At 38.2% G+C, this 21,465-nt stretch overlaps 1 protein-coding gene across 1 annotated transcript in view; it reads left to right on the top strand.

The window, feature by feature from the left end:
• The first annotated feature begins 2,946 nt into the window (after nt 1-2,946).
• LOC126299297 (methylcrotonoyl-CoA carboxylase beta chain, mitochondrial) overlaps nt 2,947-21,465 on the top strand; it is an 80,103-nt gene continuing 61,584 nt past the window's right edge. Inside the window, exons 1-2 of the mRNA XM_049991091.1 lie at nt 2,947-3,231; nt 7,213-7,463. Of these exons, the coding sequence (XP_049847048.1) occupies nt 3,094-3,231; nt 7,213-7,463 (389 nt within the window). The 5' untranslated portion in view covers nt 2,947-3,093. The remainder of the gene's footprint in view (nt 3,232-7,212; nt 7,464-21,465) is intronic.

Raw genomic sequence — 21,465 nt, 5'->3', positions numbered from 1 at the left:
TTCTTCTTCTACCGTATTTCTTTCCCCCATTCCTGTCAGTTGTTCCCTTATGCTGTCCCTGAAACTCTGTACAACCTCTGGTTTACTCAGTTTATCCAGATCCCATCTCCTTAAATTCCCACCTTTTTGCAATTTCTTCAGTTTTAATCCACAGTTAATAACCAATAGATTGTGGTCAGAGTCCACATCTGCCCCTAGAAATGTCTTACAATTTAAAACCTGGTTCCTAAATCTCTGTCTTATTATTATGTAATCTATCTGATACCTTTTAGGTTCTTATAACTGATAAAATTTCTTCAGTATTTTTGGGTGAAAGGAACTATGATGTAGACACATTTCTCACACTATTGTATGATGGAGGTGACATTTTGTTGTGTTCATCCAGTCCACTCATCAACAGCTCACTTACGTTTGCAATACATTTGTTGAAGTTCCCTGCAATTTTTGTTAGGCAAGAAATCATTTGTCCTTCATAACATAAGTTCATATTTTTATATTGTTTAGCTTCACTTGTTGTTTGATTTTTTATAACTTCCCATAATGCTTTAGATTTGTTTTTTGAATTTTCGATGTATTTGTCATTTGTCATTGTTTTAGCTTTTCTTACAACAATTTTGAGGATCCTCTTGTACTACTTCAGGTACAAATGAAAATCAAGAGCCAGGTTCTGTGTCTTTGTTATATGTGTAATCTTCTTTTCTCTTCACAAGCGATTCTAATACCTGTTGTAATCCATTTGTTCTTTTTGAAGTTAGGTTGACATTTTTTTAATGGAATTGCAGCTTCAAACTATGACATGAAGATTTCTATGAATTTTTCAAAGTTTTTGTTAGTATTTTCACAAGCATACACTTCATACCAGGTTTCTCCACTTAGTCTCTGCATAAAAAAGTTTATTTGTTTGTTAGTGAATTTTCTTGCTTATTTTACAAGTTCCTCTTTCTCAGTTGTTTCACTTGGGGTGTGCAAAGCAATAAACTGTGCATAGTGATCACTGAAGCCAGTATTAAGATTTCCGGCACAGAAATTGTGATTTACATTTGTATTTATTAATATCTGATCAACTGTTCATCTAGTTGTTGGTTAACTCTTGTAGGAGACTCTATGGTGGCTTTTATGTTTTATGTTTCTAGTAGGGCCATCAAGCTTTGCTGGTCTTTTGAGATTACTTGAAAATCAATATTAAAATCTCCACATATGATCACTGTTTTCTTGAAGTTTTTTATAGTATTTAAAGCTGCTTCTAGTTGATGAACGAATTCATTTAAGTTCCCATTAGGGCTCCTATATACACAGATGATTAATAATTGTAATGCAGAGAGTTCAACTGCGGATACTTCAAAAACTTCCTCTTCAGCTAAAAGTTCAGTGGGTTTTATGTTACAATAATCAATGCCACCTTTAACAAATATACATGACCCTCCATGACTGGATGTAATTCTAGAGAATAATGATGAAAGATTGAAGTCTGTAAGTTTTGTGACTGATATTGCATCTTTAGGCAGCCAGTGTTCGGTTATACACATCACAGAAGCGTTTTTTTAGCTCATTAGTGCATAAAATTAAAACTTCACTTAACTTGTTTAGCAATGATTGGACATTTTTATGAATCGACATTAAATTAAAGGATTTGTTAGGCTTTGGCAAATTGTTAAACTTTGGCGTATTTAATTGATCACTTACCTTTACCTTGTCAATAAAAAATCATTCAGGTGTGCTGGAAGTACTGCCTTTCTTTTCCCGACTACACCTATTCTTCTATTATCACCTGCCGCACAATTCTCTTCTGTGTCCCCCCTGGTAGTTGTTCAGCTGCTGATCCTAGTGTTTATAATATTGCTGCTGGTGTTACAGTTAGGTCTGCAATTGGTAGAGCTGTTACTGCATTCATTGTTATTGCTGTGCCTGAATATTGGATGCACCTTGTTCCTTCTTTTGTTGTTGATGTTGGTGAGGGAGGTCTTGGTGGCGCTGTTTCCTTCGAATATTTGCGTGGCCAATCCAGGATGGTTTTGCTTTTGAGTGTTTGATGCCTCTTGATGATAATTTCTTCAATTTTTCCGGTATCAGTTTTTTCCCCATGTTGTTAACGTGCAATCCATATAATGAGTGGAATCTGCGCCCAATATTGTTAACATTTACGAATTCTACATTTTTGAAATGATTGCAAAGTAATGTTATTTGTTGGTTGGTATTGATTATTTCTTTATTTACCCATGACCAAGACTGTAAGTCATGCTGATGTGGGATGTTCAGCATTAAAACATTTGTGTGTGTCAACTGTCCTAAGCACCTTTTTAGTTTTGCTTTGTGTGTTTCGTTTGTACATCCGTCATTTGACCCACCAATTAGCGCATTAGACATTCAGGATTAAAAGTCAGGGAGAGTGATCTCGTTATGTAACATGTAGTAATGATTTGCAGGTTAAATGGAAACCTGTTTTCTTTAGCTTCTCAGTTGGAGTAAAGAAAACAATTACGACCATTAGTAATTGTTGTTAATTTTTACGAAAATTTTGATTATCTTGTTGGACAATTGGGCGAAATAAACTTGCATTACCGCCAAATGTTGCAACTATATTTCTCCATTTTGCAATCGAGAGCTGTCGTAACACAAACAACCGCACAAAAGCATAACAACGAGCTCAATGGCGAAGTGGCTAGCACACTGGACTCGCATTCGGGAGGACGACTGTTCAATCCCTTGTCCGGCCATCCTGATTTAGGTTTTCCACGATTTCCCTAAATCGCTTTAGGCAAATGCCGGTGTGATTCATTTAAAGGACACGGCCGACTTCCTGTCTCATCCTTCCCTAATTCGATGAGACCGATCACCTCGCTGTTTGGTGTCCTTCCCCAGACAACCTGACCCAGTAAGCAAAACATGGGACCAGTACACAAAATAATGACGATTACTGTCTGTAGGCTTTAGCTGTCTGCCACCAGAAAACGCTACGAGCTGCAGACACGAAGCCAGCTGAGCGCACCCGATCTGCACCAAGATTTGCTGTCCGTAGAGAGTAGACACACTGTTTATATCTTTGGTTTGAACATATGTTCGTGTTTTAGTAAACTGAAAGAAGTTGTTGATAATATGAAAACGCACGTAACAAAGTTAATTCTGAGGAGAGTTTTAAATGTGAAACCTCAGCATTATTTCCAGAAATGTTCGCGTCATAATTCGGCTGAAATCATAGGATCCGCCCAGGACAGAAATTCTCCTGAATTCAAGGTTAGATACCGTGTTATAATTAGTAGAATGCATGAACCAGTCGTTAATTAGGGATCACAGGCGAATTTCTTTTGCAATAATGTGATTCTTCTAAATCTAGTTTATTTAATAGTAGGAGGTTTTACATATTGTTGGAGAAGAGATCACTGTCATTACTGGTACCGCCTTGTTTATCTTATGGATTGTTTCCACTGGTCATCTTCAAGTTATGCAGAAAACCTGAGACTCTCCGATCTATCTTGTAGATTCCTTTTGTCAATTCAACATTGTTGTTCTGAAGAACAGGAAGGCAACGTGCAGTAGTTACACATTACAAAAACTGCTCAAAATTACTAAGAAAATCTATTTAAAAAAAATCAAGAAACATGCACATTATGTTAGAAATCTACAATTCCGCCAGCAAACTTAGTGTTACATGAATGTAGTGAAACGACAGACAGGACAACACGCCACAGAACAGGATAACACCACCATTTAACTGAATGGAAAGGCTACAATTGATGAAATGAGGCATAAGAAGCAATTATATTTAATAATTATTTCTTAAATATAGTAGAATGTGTAGGGACAAACAGTTAAAGTGAAAAATCACAGCAGTATGTAGGAAATGGTTCTCATAAAATTCACTCTTATGACTGTAACACCAATTTCTCCTTTTGAAAATAACAAAATTATATAGTCTCTCAAAAATCAAATCTCAGCTGGTTTTTTTTATTGTGTTTCCAGTAGAGTTATAAAAAATTGTTCCCATATAATAAGCCCAGTCTTATGTGTAATGAGTAATGTTAATGCGTCATTAACTCGTGGCATTTTCCAGAGAGACTGAAATATGTCATTGTTAATCGCTAAAACCTTTCAAAAGCCAATATCACATAAAATATTTCTTTATTTAAGACAACCAATTTCAACAGTCTTTGCTGTTGTCTTCAGGTCTTAAACATCTTTTCATTGTAATACATCTTCATTTTATGCTGAACCTAATGCACAAGCTGTCATGTGAATAAAACTCAGCACATTATAAAAGTTTGTCATTGCTAAAATATTTAAAAACATACAGCACCTTGCCCAATTGGCCATTTCATATGCATAGTGCTAACAGGTGCTTGTTAAATCAAACAAACACGGTTCTGTGTTGTATGATCTAACAAGCATGTGTGAGCAGTATGCATATGGCCTTTTGCACAAGGTGCTCTATGTTTTTAAATATTTTAGCGATGACAAACCTTCATAATGCGCTGAATTTTTTCCACTTGACATCTTGTGCTTGAGGTTCAGAGTAGAATGAAGATATATTAAAATGAAAAGATATTTAAGACCTGAAGATGACAGCAAAGACTGTTGAAACAGGTTGTATTAAATTAAAAAAAATATTTTATTTGATCTTGGATTTTGAGTGTTTCTTAACAATTAAAACAGATCACTCCTCAATACTCTCAAAATGAGAAAATTCAATCAAGTTATCAATCCCCTCTATAATAAAGGTGATAGGAGAGATGTCAAAATCTACTGACATGTTTCATTCCTAATATCACTATCCTAAGTTTTTGTGAAGGGGATGTTTTCTAGAATAGTGTCTCACGTGAGAAACAATAATATCCTCAGCAAATCAGTTTGGATTTCAGAAGAGTTGCTCTGCTGAGAATGCCATTTACATGTTTATGGGCATGTTTTACAAACATAGACTGGAAGGTGGTAGTTCAGTGGTGAGGCAGGCTAGTGAATATCAATATGAAATCGTAATCCTGGTGGCAAACTGTTTTGTGGCATAGCTCAAGGTCGACATTAAAGTGAAAGATATTAGTATTGTCTAACATTTGTCATACAAATGAACTGAAAACTCCTCTTTTGACTGAGAGAGATTATTATAGGTTGTCCATGTGCTGTATACACATACCTGTTTGTCAAATGCACTCAAGTAAAGGATGTATTTTTTCTCTGACAATATCATTTGCTCACACCCTGACCACTAGTATTTTCAAGTTGTCATCATGTTAGCAACTGAAAGTTAAGTTTTTTACAATTGAAATAAAGTCATCTCCTTGATCTGTACCGAAGCAAATGATTGTCGGAAGACTGACTCAGCATATAGGAAAGTCAAAACTACCTTTGGTGAAGTTAAAAACAAGGGTGGTAACTTTATGAGTCTAACAAGAATTCCACCATTAATTGCAGATGAGAGAGCGGATAGGTGGGGAGTACATTGAATGCCTCTATGAGGGGGAAAGATTTGTGTGATGTGGAAGAAGAAGAAACAGGAGTTAGTTTAGAAGAGATGAGGGATCCAGTATTAGAATCAGAATTTAATAGAGCTTTGGAGGACTTAAGATCAAATAAAGCAATAGGGACAGATAACATTCCATGAGAATTTCTGAAATTATTGGGTGAAGCAACAAAATGACTATTTACGTTGGTGTGTAGAATGTATGAGTCTGGTGATGTACCAGCTGACTTTCGAAAAAATATCACCCATACAATTCCAAAGACTGCAAGGGCTGACAAGTGCGAGAATGATGATACACTCAGCTTAACAGCTTATGCATCTAAATTGCTGACAAGAATAATATACAGAAGAATGGAAAAGAAAACTGAGGATGTGTTAGATGATGATAAGTTTGGCTTTAGGAAAGGTAAAGGCACCAGAGAGGCAATTTTGAATTTGAGGTTGATAATGGAAGCAAAACTAAAGGAAAATCAAGACACCTTCATAGAATTTGTCAACTTAGAAAAAGCGTTCGAATTTGTAAAATGATGCAAGATGTTTGAAATTGTGAGGGAAATATGGGTAAGCTGTAGGGAGAGACAGGTAATATACAATATGTACTAGAACCGAGAGGGAATAAGAGTGGACGACAAAGAATGAAGTGGTTGGATTAAGAAGAGTGTAAGACAGGGATGTAGCCTTTCACTCCTGTTGTTCAATCTGTATTTTGAAGAAGCAGTGACGGAAATAAACCAAAGGTTTGGGAGTGGAATTAAAATTCAAGGTGAAAGGATATCAATGGTAAGATTTGCTGATGACATTGCTATCCTGTGTGAAAGCAAAGAGCAATTTCAGGATCTCTTGAATGAAAAGAACAGTCTAATGAGTACAGGGTATGGATTGAGAGTAAATCAAAGAAAGAGGAAAGTAATGAGAAGTAGCAGAAAAGAGAACAGTGAGGACTTAACATCAGCATTGATGGTCACGAAGTAGATGAAGTTAAGGAATTCTATTACCTAGACAGAAAAATAATCAATGACGGACAGATCAAGGATGACATCAAAAGCTGGCTGGCTCTGGTGAAAAGGGCATTCCTGGCCGAGAGAAGTCTACTAGTATCAAACATAGGCCTTAACTTGAGGTAAAAATTTCTGAGCGAGTATGTTTAGAGCACAGCATTCTAAGGTAGCGAAACATGGACTGTGGGAAAAGCGGAGCAGAAGAGAATTGGAGCATTTGAGATGTTGTGCTACAGACATATGTTGAAAATGAGGTGGACTGATAAGGTAAGGAATGAGGAGGTTCTTCACAGAATCGAGGAGGAAAGTGGCATGTGGGAAACACTGACAAGAAGAGGGGACAGGATGATAGGGCATCTATTAAGACACCAGGGAATTATTTCCATTGTACTAGAAGGAGCTGTAGAGGAAGACAGAGATTGGAATACAGCCTGCAAATAATCGAGGACATGGCTTGCAAGTGCTATTCTGAAATGAAGAGGTTGGCACAGGAGAGAGATTTGTGGCAGGCCACATTAAACCAATCAGAAGACTGATGACTCAAAAAAAATCACATAGTTATGTATGGCAAGTCTTACTGACATACACATCAAGATAATTGTGTATATAGGCCCTCAGAACATTTATCAATATTTGATGTCAAACTAGCTAAAACCCAAAACAACTAATGGGGGTATTAACTGTCAAGCTTCTAATGTTTATTTTTTTCCATTCCTTTTGCTGTAATACAAATGACTAAAAGGTTTTCATTTGCATTTGCAGGACAACTATGCAGCTATGAAAGGTGTTGTAGATAAGTTGACCCAGCGTACTTTAGATGTACGTGGTGGTGGAGGACCAAAATATGCCCAGCGCCACAAATCAGCTGGCAAGCTGCTTGTTCGAGAGAGGATTGATGCCATTCTTGACCCTGGTTCTGCCTTCCTTGAGTTGTCGCAACTGGCAGGATTAAACATGTATGAGGATGATGTTCCATGTGGTGGATTAGTGACTGGAATTGGTCTTGTGGCAGGGTAAGGTAATATTTCCCCATCATTATTTGAAAACAAAGATCGGCTCTAATATTGACTAATAGGAATAACACTATTTTGACAGTAAATATCTGTTGTGAAGTCACCTTACAACTTCCCTATGAGTCCCCATGAGTCAGTACTGAGAATGTTATGCCACCAGTCGTCAAATGTGTGATGTTTTTAGCACAACATATTGTGGGAATACGTTATCCAATTATCAAATGCTGTAATCGAAGGAAACCAATCAATAAATCCCAACATTATATGTACTAACAACCACATGAAAATATTTATATTACTTTAAAGCTGTTATACTACAGGACAGTACAGCTTAAAGCTTTAAGATATGGTATACAACAGGATGATATAAATATTTTTATATGGTTTTTAGTACATGTCAGATTGTGATTTATTGATTGGTTTCCTTGTTTGCAGTGTTCGATTATGGGATAACATAGTCCTGAAACATGTCATGCTAAAAATATCATAAAGTTGACAACTGGAGATGTAACATTCTCATTAATGATGGAACAATAAATGTTTAGAAACACTTCCTGTATCAGCTAACTCATTCAAGGCTGTTGTACTAACATTGAATCACCACTGAAATTTATCATTTGCTTCTAATTTATAAACATATCGCATATATAATGTTAATGTTAGTTATGTCAAGGGAATGAAAGATTTCCTGAGGTGGTATTTTGTACATTAACACTACAGGTTTGTGTAAGGCTGGTTTTCCCCAAGTCTTTTGCTACATTATAAATAACATAAGTTTGAGCGAATGCATGACTTATTATTGTGTTGCTATAATTTCCATGAACATGAATTAGGACATAAACAGGAAAGAAATTGCATTTAACAGACTGGCTGCTATTGTGATTAAATGTGGAGTAATATGATTGCAGATTTTGTTGCACAGTAATTACAGAATTATGGTTTTAGTCTGTAATAACATTTTACAGTTTCAAAGACTTACCACTATTTAGTGTTGTGTGATATTATCCTACACAGTCCACAACACAAAATGGCTTCTATGCCAGGGAATAGTGTGACAGTATGCACACTGTAATTTTATTATTCTCTGAAGAGCATTACATTTTTGGTTGTAATGAGTCATTAAGCATACTTTGTAAACATATTTAGAAGTAAATTTCTTCGTACTAGTATTTTGCATTCACTTGAAGAACTGATGACATACTTTGGGCATTGGTTAGGAGTGTATGTTGTACTCAACTTCTCTTGTCACTGTACTTATTTTGTGTGTGCACTTATGTAAATCAGAAAACTAATTAGAAGGGATGGGATCAAACTGATCAGTAAAGAAATTTATGGCAGAACTAGACTGGAAGAAGGGATTCGTTGTTAGGACACATCTTGAGTCATCAAGGAATTGTCAACTTGGTAATGGAGGGAAGTTTGGGGGTTAAAATTGTAGAGGGAAACCAGGACTAGACTGTAGTAAGCAGGTTCAGATGGATGTAGGCTGCAGTAGTTGTGTAGAGGTGAATGGGCTTAATGCAGGATATACTAGTGTGGAGAGCTTAACCCATCTTTGAACTGAAAGTCACAACAAGATGTGTACTTCAGCTGCTTCTTGTCACAAATGTTCTGTGACTAATAGAATTACAATAACAGACAATATGACACTAATATTCCTGGAAAGAGTAATGAGAAAATAGATAGCTTATGACTGTTTGGGTTACTGTTAGACAGGAATACAAAAACATTCAGTAGTGAAAACTTTCTGTTAATGACCAATTTTTAGCAGCAGAAAGAACTCTTGTTCCATTGCTTTGATGAGGATAAAGCAACTTTATACAGAAATTTGTAAAGATTCTGTGTATTATTTGATGTCAGTTCCATCCTGATTTTAACTTCTTATAGCTTGGAAATAACTATTTCCATAAATTTTTAACTTATTATTTTGTTGATTTATTTTTGTATCTGGCACTCAGGACGTGAAAGAAAGCTGTGGACACGTCAGAGTGTGCAGCACATGTTACCTTTTACTCAAAATAATAAATCTCTTCAATCTTACAGATTACTTTCACTTAACATCTGGCATATAAAGGGTGTTAGTTAGCAGTGTGCATTATTGAATTTCTTTTATTTAGACTATACCATTGTACACTGTCTGCACATAGCAGAGCAGTTTTTGAAAGAAATTTCTAAACTTTTGAGATGATATTTTAAAATGATTATCATTAGCAGTTGTAATAGAGAGTGGTTACACAGGTAACAATAAAGTTATCTTTTTTGTTTGCTGATGATAATTGCCTCCTGGATCGCCATAGCATTTATCTTTGACAGCCAGTTTCAGTCTGCTGCACAGATGTGTCTTTATCAAGTTAAGTGCATATAATTGCCATACTAAATATGAAGATGGTTTGTATATCAGATTAAAACCAGTTGTCATAAAAACACTTTGGTTTTCAACATTGAGTCATTAGTGGTTACAGTTACCTAAGATGACATAGATTTAAATGTAATATACCTGTTTATTGTTATATTATTTTCTGTGTGGCTTTTTAATGTGGAGATACATCAGCTTTATTTGAGCAACAATAAAGATAGTTTGCAAACTTTCTCTACTCTACATGTGCAGTGATGAACAGTTTAAAATGTTTTGAGATTTTCACATTACTCAAACACATGCCCTGTTCGTTTCACACTTTGCTCATCTATAGCACTATTAGGGGTTAGCACAAAACTTATTTAAACACCATGTTGGATTCAATAATTCCAAACTAATGTGCTGTATTTGGTAATTCTCATAATATAACTCGTGTGTTAAGAAAATGCCATTGTTATATGCATTATTGTTTTAAAGATCTATCAAATGCACTTTGTTTTTCATGCAGTTTGATGTAATGAAAGGGAGGAAAAGTGACATTGATGTATAAATCTTTTATCTCAAATCTATCTATTTGCAGTTCTAAATTAAGCTACATAAAAAAAAAGCCTTTTTTCCCCCCAAATCATTTTCCGAAAACATATGCACATCCTGTTTCACATGATAGGTATAGTATGATATGAGAAATATTATGGTAAATGACAAAGTCATGGCGTGATAAAAATGCATATACAGGCTGTTAGAAAAAGGTACGGCCAAACTTGGAAACATTCCTCACACACAAATAAAGAAAAGATGTTATGCGGACATGTGTCCGGAAACACTTAATTTCCATGTTAGAGCTCATTTTAGTTTCGTTTACTCTACCTGTGCTGTTAGAACATGTGCCTTTACAAGTACGACACAACATGTGGTTCATGCACGATGGAGCTCCTGCACCTTTCAGTCGAAGTGTTCGTACACTTCTGAACAACAGATTCGGTGACCGATGGATTGGTAGAGGCAGACCAATTCCATGGCCTCCACGCTCTCCTGACCTCAACCCTACTGCTTTCATTTATGGGGGCATTTGAAAGCTCTTGCTACACAACCCCGGTACGAAATATAGAGACTCTTCGTGCTCGTATTGTGGACGGCTGTGATACAATACGCCATTCTCCAGGGCTGCATCAGCCCATCAGGGATTGCATGCGACGGAGGGTGGATGCATGTATCCTCACTAACGGAGGATATTTTGAACATTTCCTGTAAAAAAGTGTTTGAAATCACGCTGGTACGTTCTGTTGCTGTGTGTTTCCATTCCATGATTAATGTGATTTGAAGAGAAGTAATAAAATGAGCTCTAACATCAAAAGTAAGTGTTTCCGGACACATGTCCACGTAACATATTTTCTTTCTTTGTGTGTGAGGAATGTTTCCTGAAAGTTTGGCTGTACCTTTTTCTAGCACCCTGTATACATCAAGCCAACAAGATTTGACTTACACTGACAAGGCTAAACATTATGACTCTCTGATTAATAGTGTGTTGCTCCTCCTTTGTTACGCAATACAGTAATGATTTTGTGTGGCATGCACTCACAATTTCTTGGTAAGTTTCTGGAGATTTGTGGCACCAAATGTCTATGCACAGGCAAGAGCAATTCCCATAAATTATGGGCCAGTGGTTTGTGGGTTTGGAACTGGTGTCTAATGGCATTCCAAATGTGTTCCATTGAGCTCAGATAAGATGAATTTGGTTACCAAGACATCAATTAAGTTCACTGTCATGCTCCTGAAATCACTGCAGCACAAAAGTGACTTTGTGACACTGTCTGTTATCCTTCTGGGAGATGCTATCACTATTAGGGAACACATTAAGCATGAAGGGATTCATGTGGTCCACAGTATGTTCGTGTACTCCACAAATGTCATGGTTCCATTGATTAATATCACAGTTCCCTAGAAATCCTAAGTGAATGTTCCCCATAGTATAATACTATCCCCATTGGCCTGCATCCGTGGCACGGTGAATGTTTCGAGCATCTGTTCACCTGAGTCATTGCTTATTTATATGTGACCATTGACGTAGTGTAACAAGAAATATGATTCAAGTCATCAGGTAACATGTTTCTATTGATCCATAGTCCAAGCTTGATGATACTGTGCCGGCTGCAGTCATAAGTGATAGTGTTGTTGGGTCAACATGGGAATACGTAAGGGTTGTCTGTTGCAGAGCCTCTTGTTCAGCGTTTGCACTGAACGGTGTGCTCCAAAAGACTTGTGCCTGCACAAACATTGTACCCTGGCATCAGATCTGTCACAGATTGCCTCCTATCCTGCTTTACAGGGCAAGCAGTCGTCCAACCGCACATTCTGTAATTAGACATATATGTCCAGTGCTTCATTACCTACTCTTATTTTCACTGTCCTTCAGCATTTTCCATAGATGCTCATGACAGAAACAGCATATAAACAGCAGGCCAACTTTGACATTTATGAGATGCCAGTTCCAATATGCCCTGCCATAACAATTTGGCCTTTGTCAGAGTCTCTTACATTAGTGGATTTCCCTATTTGTAGCCAATATCATTTCTATTGTGAATCCCCATTGTTTTGCTCTACTGGGGGATGGTTGCCAGAATGAGTTTTCCTTCTGCAACCGAGTGTGTGTTGATATGAAACTTCCTGGCAGATTAAAGCTTTGTGTAGGACCAGGACTTGCTACTTTGCCTTTCATGGGCAAGTGATCTACCATCTGAGCTACCCAAGCACGACTCATGACAGCCTTCACAGCAGAATGAAAATTTATTCTAGAAACCATTCCCAGGCTGTGGCTAAGCCACATCTCCACAGTATCCTTTCTTCCAGGAGTGCTAGTCCTGCAAGTTACGCATTAGAACTTCTGTGAAGTTTGGAAGGTAAGAGGAGAGGTACTGGTGGAAGTAAAGCTGTGAGTACAAGTCGTGAGACATACTTGGGTAGCTCAGTTGGTAGAGCACTTGGGTTCGATTCCTGGTCTGGCACACATTTTTAAAGTGCAGGAAGATTCGCATTGGCACACATTTTGCTGAAGGGTGAAAATTCATTCTGAAAGACATTTTGTTTCATGGAAAGCAGATTTATAAGAGATACCATCAGCTGAGTCACTATCAAGTTAATATCTTCTAATATTTACATATATACCATTAAAAGATTGTATGTTATAGGATAGAAGAAACAACATATGAGAAATTACTTTAAAAACATTTGAATTTCATACACCATAACCCAAGAAATAGTGTGCACACATTTGTCCAGACTCACAACGAAGCACATAACTTCTCACTTTCAGTTTTAGGACACCAGTTTTGTACAAATATTATTTCATTTTTAGTTCTTAATTATGACATCTGATGATTTATTAAAGCCATATGTACAAGGAAATGAAAATGTGCACTTGAAATTGAAGTTGAAACTAGCCAATAGTATTAAACGAGGCAATTTTTTGAAATAAATTGACAGGCTCAGTGGAAAACAATGGTTCATCATAATTGGTGTGGGTTGGCTGTGGAGCCAGGCATGAAAAAAGAGAAAACAATCAAATTTATAAAAGACCAGAAAACCAAAGTAAATCACTGTAACAACTAACATGCTACTGTAGTCTACCACAACAGTGTTAAAATATTTTAATTCACTTGAGAACTTCCAATCAGCAAAGGAAACTTGGGGGGAAAATTTGTGTAGTCGCAAAGTTTTGTACACTGGTAGAAGGGAGTGCCACGAAAAATGTAGTAAAAATTCTGACGAGTGGGCTTTGAGCATGTTTAAAGGTAACTTACTTTTTTTGTGTTTTTCTTGACAGACTCAAAGACTGCGGCTGCTGGTGAAAATTTTCACCAGTAAAAAATTAAATTTCCTACAAACAGGTACTACTCATTTCTTCTCTTATGACAAATAGTTTTGCTTATTTCAGGGGATGGAAAAATCACAACTTATTGAAAATAGTGTATTAATTATATAAAATCAATAGTTAGTTTTATATGAAGTTAGTTAAGAACAAATATTAAATGTGTGTACCACATCTAAGTTCAGTGGAGTTTATTAAGGTATAAACCGCACTACATTATGGAGAATATCAGATTTGGGAAATAAAAAGGTAAAAAAAACTTGACTTATGTTTTCTGTTTTCATTCCATTATGTATTGTGGCATCATATTATGGAGTAGCTTATCATTGAGGGGACAAGGGTTTGTTACACAGAATACGTAATAAAGACAATGTGTGGCGTTGACTCCAGAATTTCTTGTAGCCAGCTTTTTAGACAGTTGGACATACTGCCAACATTTCCTCCCCGCAGGTTTGTTGTCAACAGTCAGTCATAGTGTGAAAAGAACTGTAACATTCATAAATATAATACAGTACTTGAAGGAGAAATGATGTACACTATCCATCACTCAGCCCCAGTGTGCCACAGAAAGGAGTGAGGTATTCAGCAACAAAAATCTTTGGCCATCTACGCAGTGATATAAAGATTTTAATGGATTGTAAAATTAACTTCAACACAAACTAGAATCGTATCTGCTTGACGGCTCCTTGTAATCCATATAAGAATTTCTCTCTCTCTCTCTCTCTCTCTCTCTCTCTCTCTCTCTCTCTCTCTCTCTCTCTGTGTCTGTGTGTGTGTGTGTGTGTGTGTGTGTGTGTGTGTGTGTGTGTGTGTGTGTGTGTGTGTTTTTCTGCTGAGACAATGTAAAACGTGACATATTCCATAATATAGTGAGAGGTCACTGTTAGGATCCACGGAACATGCAAATAACTAAAGTATCTTATTTAGAGCTAGTGTAGGAAAAATTGTCACATAGGTGCTTGCAGGGAGGGAGAGGAAAGGAGAAGAGTGTACTTGCTTTTTGGAATCTGAGGATGTAGACTTTATACCTCTTACACAGTGTTTGCCCTTTTGTAGCAACGATTGTCTGCAATTCTACTTAATTGCAGATTTAGCATTTTGGAGCGTGATGGGAAAGAATGTTATATTTAACATTTATTGCCATTTCTCCATTTAGAGGAGTCAAAATTTGGCTCCTTTTTTTCCAATAGGCTTTTATCAATTGTTTTGATTCCTCTTCTGTTTCACATTTTTAATTTTCAGTGAAAATCTAACATTACTGGTTTATGAATGAAAATTTTTCTTGTGCATAGCTCGTTGAATTATAAGAATGATGTAATTTCAGGTTTTTTAATCAAAATTATAGCTTTCATATTCACATTAATACTGTAGTAATATGTCGTAGCATATACTAATTAAATATGCTTACCATTTTGATATCAGAGTAATATACCTAAAAACATGGGATGGATACGTGTTAACATTTTGTGTAATTCTCTTAAAATTTAGCTTTTGGGCCATTATAGTTTCTTAAACTCATTGAATCAGATAAATCAAATTGGAAAATTTTAGAATATGTCCCCTCTTGGATAAATTTTTGTGACTGCACAGTCATGACCCTGATGATATGGCAATAAAACCTCTGTGATAGAATACAGACTTATATATGAGATAGAGACAGATATTTCTGTGAGTCATTTAATGTTTAATTGGTAGGGAATTAAAAGATTCATGTAAGAAAAGTAGCAACAGGTGATGTAATATTCGTGATCACCAGATAGTGCCAGTTACCTGAAATGAACCCCAAATGTCTCCATAGTGATTGATGGTGTGCTTCCTGGAGTTCAGCCGAAGTGTCAGATGCCTTGAGATGCGTTGTTGTCAGCTGAAGAAGACGTGTTTTTGGTCGTTGAAATAGTGCCTAGAAAATCTGAGAGACCGTGTCTATGTAATGTCTCAACAAGTGAGAACATGTGATACTATTGACAGTAAAATCAAACACTGGAAAATCCAGGATTAAATGTAACAATATTATGAAAAGCATAGTTGCTATCCAGCATATAGCAGAAATGCTGAGTCACAGACAGGCACAACAAAAAGACTGTCTCAAAATGTGCTTTCAGCCAACAAGGCCTATTGACAGTAATCTACCTATCAGATGGAGTCAATATGCTAAGTGGCCCTCCTGGTGCTGCTTGAGAGAAGACAATGTGCATGCACTAGGTTTGATCCTGAAGTGTGCTCTTACGCTTTTCCAGCGAATCAACTGTCTGTACTGTTGTCAGGTGTCCATCTGGGTGGCAGTCGTTTTCATAACACAGTATTTTGACAGCATACCTTGTTGTCATCTGCAGGTGATACCTACAGAACGAGTGTCTGTGCTACATCCCACCTCCTTTGTACTCTGTCTATGTCCAGTCCTTCATTGCCAGTTGCATTCTGCGACAGATGGAGAAGGGGAGGGACAAGGGAGGGGGTGATGCTAATGGATGCTGGGCACAGATTCTGGCTCTTCAGTACTTCTGTGGCCTGCATTGGATAAGGAAGCTATTTTCAGCCAACACCATGATTTTAGTGCCAGACTAATCTCTTGTAAGGGAGAGGATGCAGTACAGAAATCGGTGACTGGATACAACATCTAAAGAAGTACTGGCACTTAACTTGGAGATGGCCTGTTTACTCTCTTCTGATTCTTGGAAGTGGCTTGACGCCATTTCTCTACACAGTGCTACTACCAGACAAGCCTCCAAGTTTAAACGTCTAGCATCAAGAGGACAATAGACAGAAGAAGAGCAATGGTGAATCATAATCAACCTCATGGAGAAAGAGATTGATGGCAGGGCAAAATCAGTTCTGAACCATCACCGACTGCAATACCTGTTGCAGATGTCATCAATGGTATAGAACAAGTAATTTCTACCCTCCCTGACAATGTGCAATAGGTACGTTGGGAAATAAGCCACGTGCTCACTAGGGCCATCCCACTGAGGACGAACTTCATGAAAGTCGAAAGAGTTGCCATTAAGGAACTATGGAATGATCCTGAAATAGTCATTCTACCTGTGGACAAGGAAATACCACTGTACTAACTACTGCTGTCGGAGTGCAATCACAAAATGTATGACCTACTAAAGGGTCCAGCATACAGAAAAGTGAAGGGAGTCCTGACCAACAAAGTGAAGAAAAAAAAGTATTGAGTTTCTTCTCCAGTCACTGCTGAAGAAAATCATCATGAAGCTTCGACAATGAGCTGCTGCACCACCAAGGCTCTATGGGTTACTGAAGGTTCACAAATGGGATGTTCCTCCATGTCCTGTTGTAAGCAACATAGGCACACCATGGTACCAGCTGGCCAAAAATCTAACAGCAGTATTAGGGTCCTATGTTGGTAAATGTCGGCACCATGTCAGGAACTCTGTATGTTTCATTCAACAGGTGAAGGAACTAAGCCTCAGTGACCGGGACCTTATCATGAGCTTTGATATGGTATCCCTCTTCAGCAGAGTGCTGCCCGCTGATTCTCTCAAGTCGATGAGAGAGAAATTCATCCCAACAATGATGTATCTCTTTGAATTTGTCCTCACATCAAGATGCTTTCTCTGCAGTGGCAACTATTATGAACAAATAGATGGTGTCGCGATGGGATGCCATCTGTCACCAGTTGTGGCAAATTTGGTTATGGATGACTTCAAAGAGAAAGCACTGGAAATAGATGCACATGCTTTGTGAGATATGTTGATTACACATTTGTGGTGTGGCCCCATGGGAGTGAAAGACTTCGGGAGTTCCTTTGACATCTGAACGCTCTGGACCTTAGTATCAAATTCACCATAGAGGTGTAAGAGAATGACAAGCTCCCATTTTTGTACATCTTAGTCAAGTGCAGAATGGATGGTACTATTGGACACAGTGTATGCAGGAAAGCCACCAGCTGTCAGCTGCCATCACCCTCCAAAGCATGAGGGACACTGGTACACAGGGTGCACACAATATCAGATGAAGAGTGCCTATGAAGTGAGTTTTAACCATCTTAAGCACATATTCAAGCATAACAGTTATGATGAGAGACAAAGGCAATGTGATTTCAGGCAGAAAGTACAAACCCAGCAGATAGAAAATGATGATGAGGAGAAGAAAATGGCATATTTGCCATACGCCGGCAAAGTATTGAACAAAATCTGCAGAATCCTGGCATGATGTAACATTAAATGCATTTTCTGTTTACCTCTGAAAAAAAAAAACTATTTGGTATGGTAAAAGAAGACTGGGGCCTCTGTAAACCAAGTTTATGCGCTAAGTTGTATATTGGGGAGACTCTATGGGCAATTGAAGAAAGGTGCAAGGAACTCAGAAGACACATTGAACTTAAGCAAGCAACAAAATTTGTGGTTATAGAACACTGCATAGCTACAGGGGACTCCATGAAGTATGAAGAAACGGAATTGCTAAGAAAGACCTCATCTTTTTGGGACTGTGTTCTGAAGGAGGCTATCAAACTATGGGTGCCTGATGGACTGATCAACAGACACACTGGGTTCACTCCCAGCAATGCTTGGGACCCAGCACTTAGTGAACTAAAATCACAGTGTTGGTTTAGAGTGACTTTTGCACCCCACGCAGGCCACAGGAGTACTGAGGGAACAGAGTTTGCACCCAACATCTGGTGGCACTGTGTCGTTGCCCACTCCCCCCTTCCCCTCCTGCAACTCTGCTTGGCACAGCATGAGACAGGCAGTGGAGGAAGGGGTGTGTGGCTATCAGAGTATAAAGGAGGCTGGATGTAGCAAAGCCGCTAATTCTGCAGACATCAGCTGAAGATGATGGCAAGGTATTTTGTCGAAATATTGTGTTATGAAAATGACTGCACCCGGCTGCACACAGCAGTACAAACTCTTCATTATATTTCATCATCCTCAATACCATGAACATATTACCCATCACTCTCACTTATACATTGACCAAAATGTCTGTTTTATCCAGTGACAGTTGTTTTACAATATGGTGTCGCACCATACTCAGAAATCCTTTATGTTAACTGACTGAGTATGAAAGTCTGTGCAATTGTAACAATGTTCACACTTTTCGAAGAGAAGCTGCCCTATTGATGTCTATAAACAAATACTTTCTGACTTAGGCAGCTGAATGCTGGGGATATCCCAGCCAATAATTCCACACATTCCATGTGCCATGTCAACTAGCACATTTTTGCATTGTGAGACTTCAGAAACACATCCTTCATCTCAGTACATGCAAAGCAGCACAGAAATTGAGCTCCTCCAACCACTCCTGCCTTAGTCTGCCTTTGACCAAGAGATCCAACAGTGGAAGAGTAGTGTGTAAAATTGTGATATTTTTTTTCTGAGGATTGATAGTGAATGGGAACTGTGAGTAAATGTCTCCAGTGTTTTGTTGAAAGATACGACACAGGCTTACACTACCAGTAGGCATAGACTGTAAAATCATTCTGCTTTTAAGCTGGAGACTCATGGCTTTCAATTCACAATGAGAATATAGATTCTGATCTGCTGAACAGTCATGTGCTACTGTCACTTTTGTGTGCAATGCTTGGACAAAAGCTGGATTCAGCAAAGAAAACTAAGTGAAATAGATATGGTGCAGCTTAGCATAGTCACACGGGGCGTAAGACACCTGCAAGTAAAATAACTTGTGTTATCCACCTACACTTTTCAGATTTTTTAAACTGTTGTAGATCAATACTGTAAGTGCATGTTTATCTTTATGGGTGGATGTAAAAGGGCATGCTGAAAAGTAATGTCTCCAAATCTTTTATTCTGTTCTCAATTTCAGTTGGGCTATTACATGTCACGCAATACTGGGCTGACTTTCCTGCTTCGCAGACACAAGTTGTAGCCCTCTGCTAGAGGGGTCTGAATTTTAGTATGTAACATGGAGGTGCTTAACTTGTGTCAGTGTGTGAGAAACAGTGATAGTGATGAAGTGGTGCAAGCAAATGAGACTATGTCAACAAAGTCAAACATTCTGCAGTGATGATATGAATAAATTAATCTCTCATTGGCAGAAATGTGTTTGTCACCAGTGTGACTATGTTGAAGAATGAATACACAGTCCACTCACATTAATGTGACCACTGCTTATGTTCAACATCAACATGTAATATCTACTCAGATGGCTGGGGCAGCTTTAGTGGTGGAGGGTATATGAAGTGCATCAGGGTGATGCAGGAAACAATGCAGTCGTTACCATAATTAGGACACAGAGCAATTTTTCTGTCATCCAAAAGGGGATGATCATTTACTTTGGGGCCAAGGGTGAACACATTTCTAAAACGGCTCAGTCTGTAAACTGTTCACATGCTGCTGTGGTTAAAGTGTACTTGCATGGGAAAATTGTGCTATCCAAAACTGACACCAAGGCAACTGTGGTGCACCACTAGACGTAGATGACAGGAGACAGGGAAATGTGTGCTGGCGAATAGACATGCAACTGTTGAGCAGCTGACCGCACAGATGAACCAAGGGGCTACCAGTGGAGTCTCTGCATGTAGGCCTAAGCAGCAGGCACCTGGTTCATGCATTCATGCTGATTACTGTTTGTCTGTGATAAAGGCTTAAATTTGCACACTAGTATCACAACTGTATGTCCACTGAATGGCAACAAGGGGCCTTTTCAGATGAATCATGTTTTATACTCAATTGGACAGATGACCATTGTATATGGTGTCGTAAGGGTCCAGGCCGGAGGAGGAAGCATTATGGTCTGGTGAATGTTTTTGTGGCCTAACCTGGGTGATCTCATCGTTAATAAAGGCACACTGGATCAACCCAAGTATGCATCTATCCCGAAGGATCATGTTCACCCCTACGTGCTTTTCATTTTTTCTCGGCTTGATTCAACAATCAAAAAGGCTCTGCAACATGTCACACAGCTCACAGTGTACGTGCATGGCTCAGAGAGCACCAGGGCAAATTTGCAATACTGTCCTGGCCATCAGATTCCCCAGATTTAAACTGGGAGTCTGTAGGACCACTTTGGTTGGGCTGTTAGTGCCACAGATCCTCAATCGTGAAACATAGCACAGCAGTCCATGATACTGGAGTCGACATAGCTCCACATCTCTGTTGGTACCTTCTAGAACCTCACTCACCCTCTTTCCTTAATGTCCACGCTGCAAGAGATGGTTATTCAGGCTTTTGACAGGTGTCACATTAATGCGACTGAACTTTGTATGTGGACATGAAGACTAAAGATGTGGAATGTTAATAAAATTTGTTTTATTTAAAAAGCTATAAGTTTTTAGCAAAACAAATCAGAAGTATTACATTTCAACATACCCTCATAGGATTGGGGATACTGTAGGTTTTGCCTTTCTTTCCTTCCATCAAACCCTTGGGTTTTAATGAATAAATGACCTTGTATTTAATCATGCAGATCTTCAAACTATCTTGAAGCCAAAAAGGCAGACGAGGTAGCACTCTTACACCTATTTCATTTGCTCAGGCTCACAATATACCATGCACATATCCTGCAGATTAAACAATCCAAGCCATTCAGGACAGAGTTAGCTGGAAAGATTTTTGTGTTGCATACTGAGTTCCCATAGGCACTGATGGGAACGAGCTGGTTGATAATACAGCCATAGCAGTTGTCAACAATGTGTTATACAGAACTATCCCTGTACCAGATGTCTGTCACTCAAGTACTGAAGCAAAGAGTCAAAAGCTGATGGCACAACAATGAAGGAAAGTGACAAACCTATAATTATTTGTTCAGTGAACCGTGTGTTAGTGGCGTACCTCCTTCCAGCCCCATAGATAAGAGGA

Source organism: Schistocerca gregaria, chromosome X (assembly GCF_023897955.1).
Source record: "Schistocerca gregaria isolate iqSchGreg1 chromosome X, iqSchGreg1.2, whole genome shotgun sequence".
NCBI lineage: Eukaryota > Metazoa > Arthropoda > Insecta > Orthoptera > Acrididae > Schistocerca > Schistocerca gregaria.
Note: the sequence above shows the minus strand (reverse complement) of the source record. Positions and strands in the feature narration are given on the sequence as shown.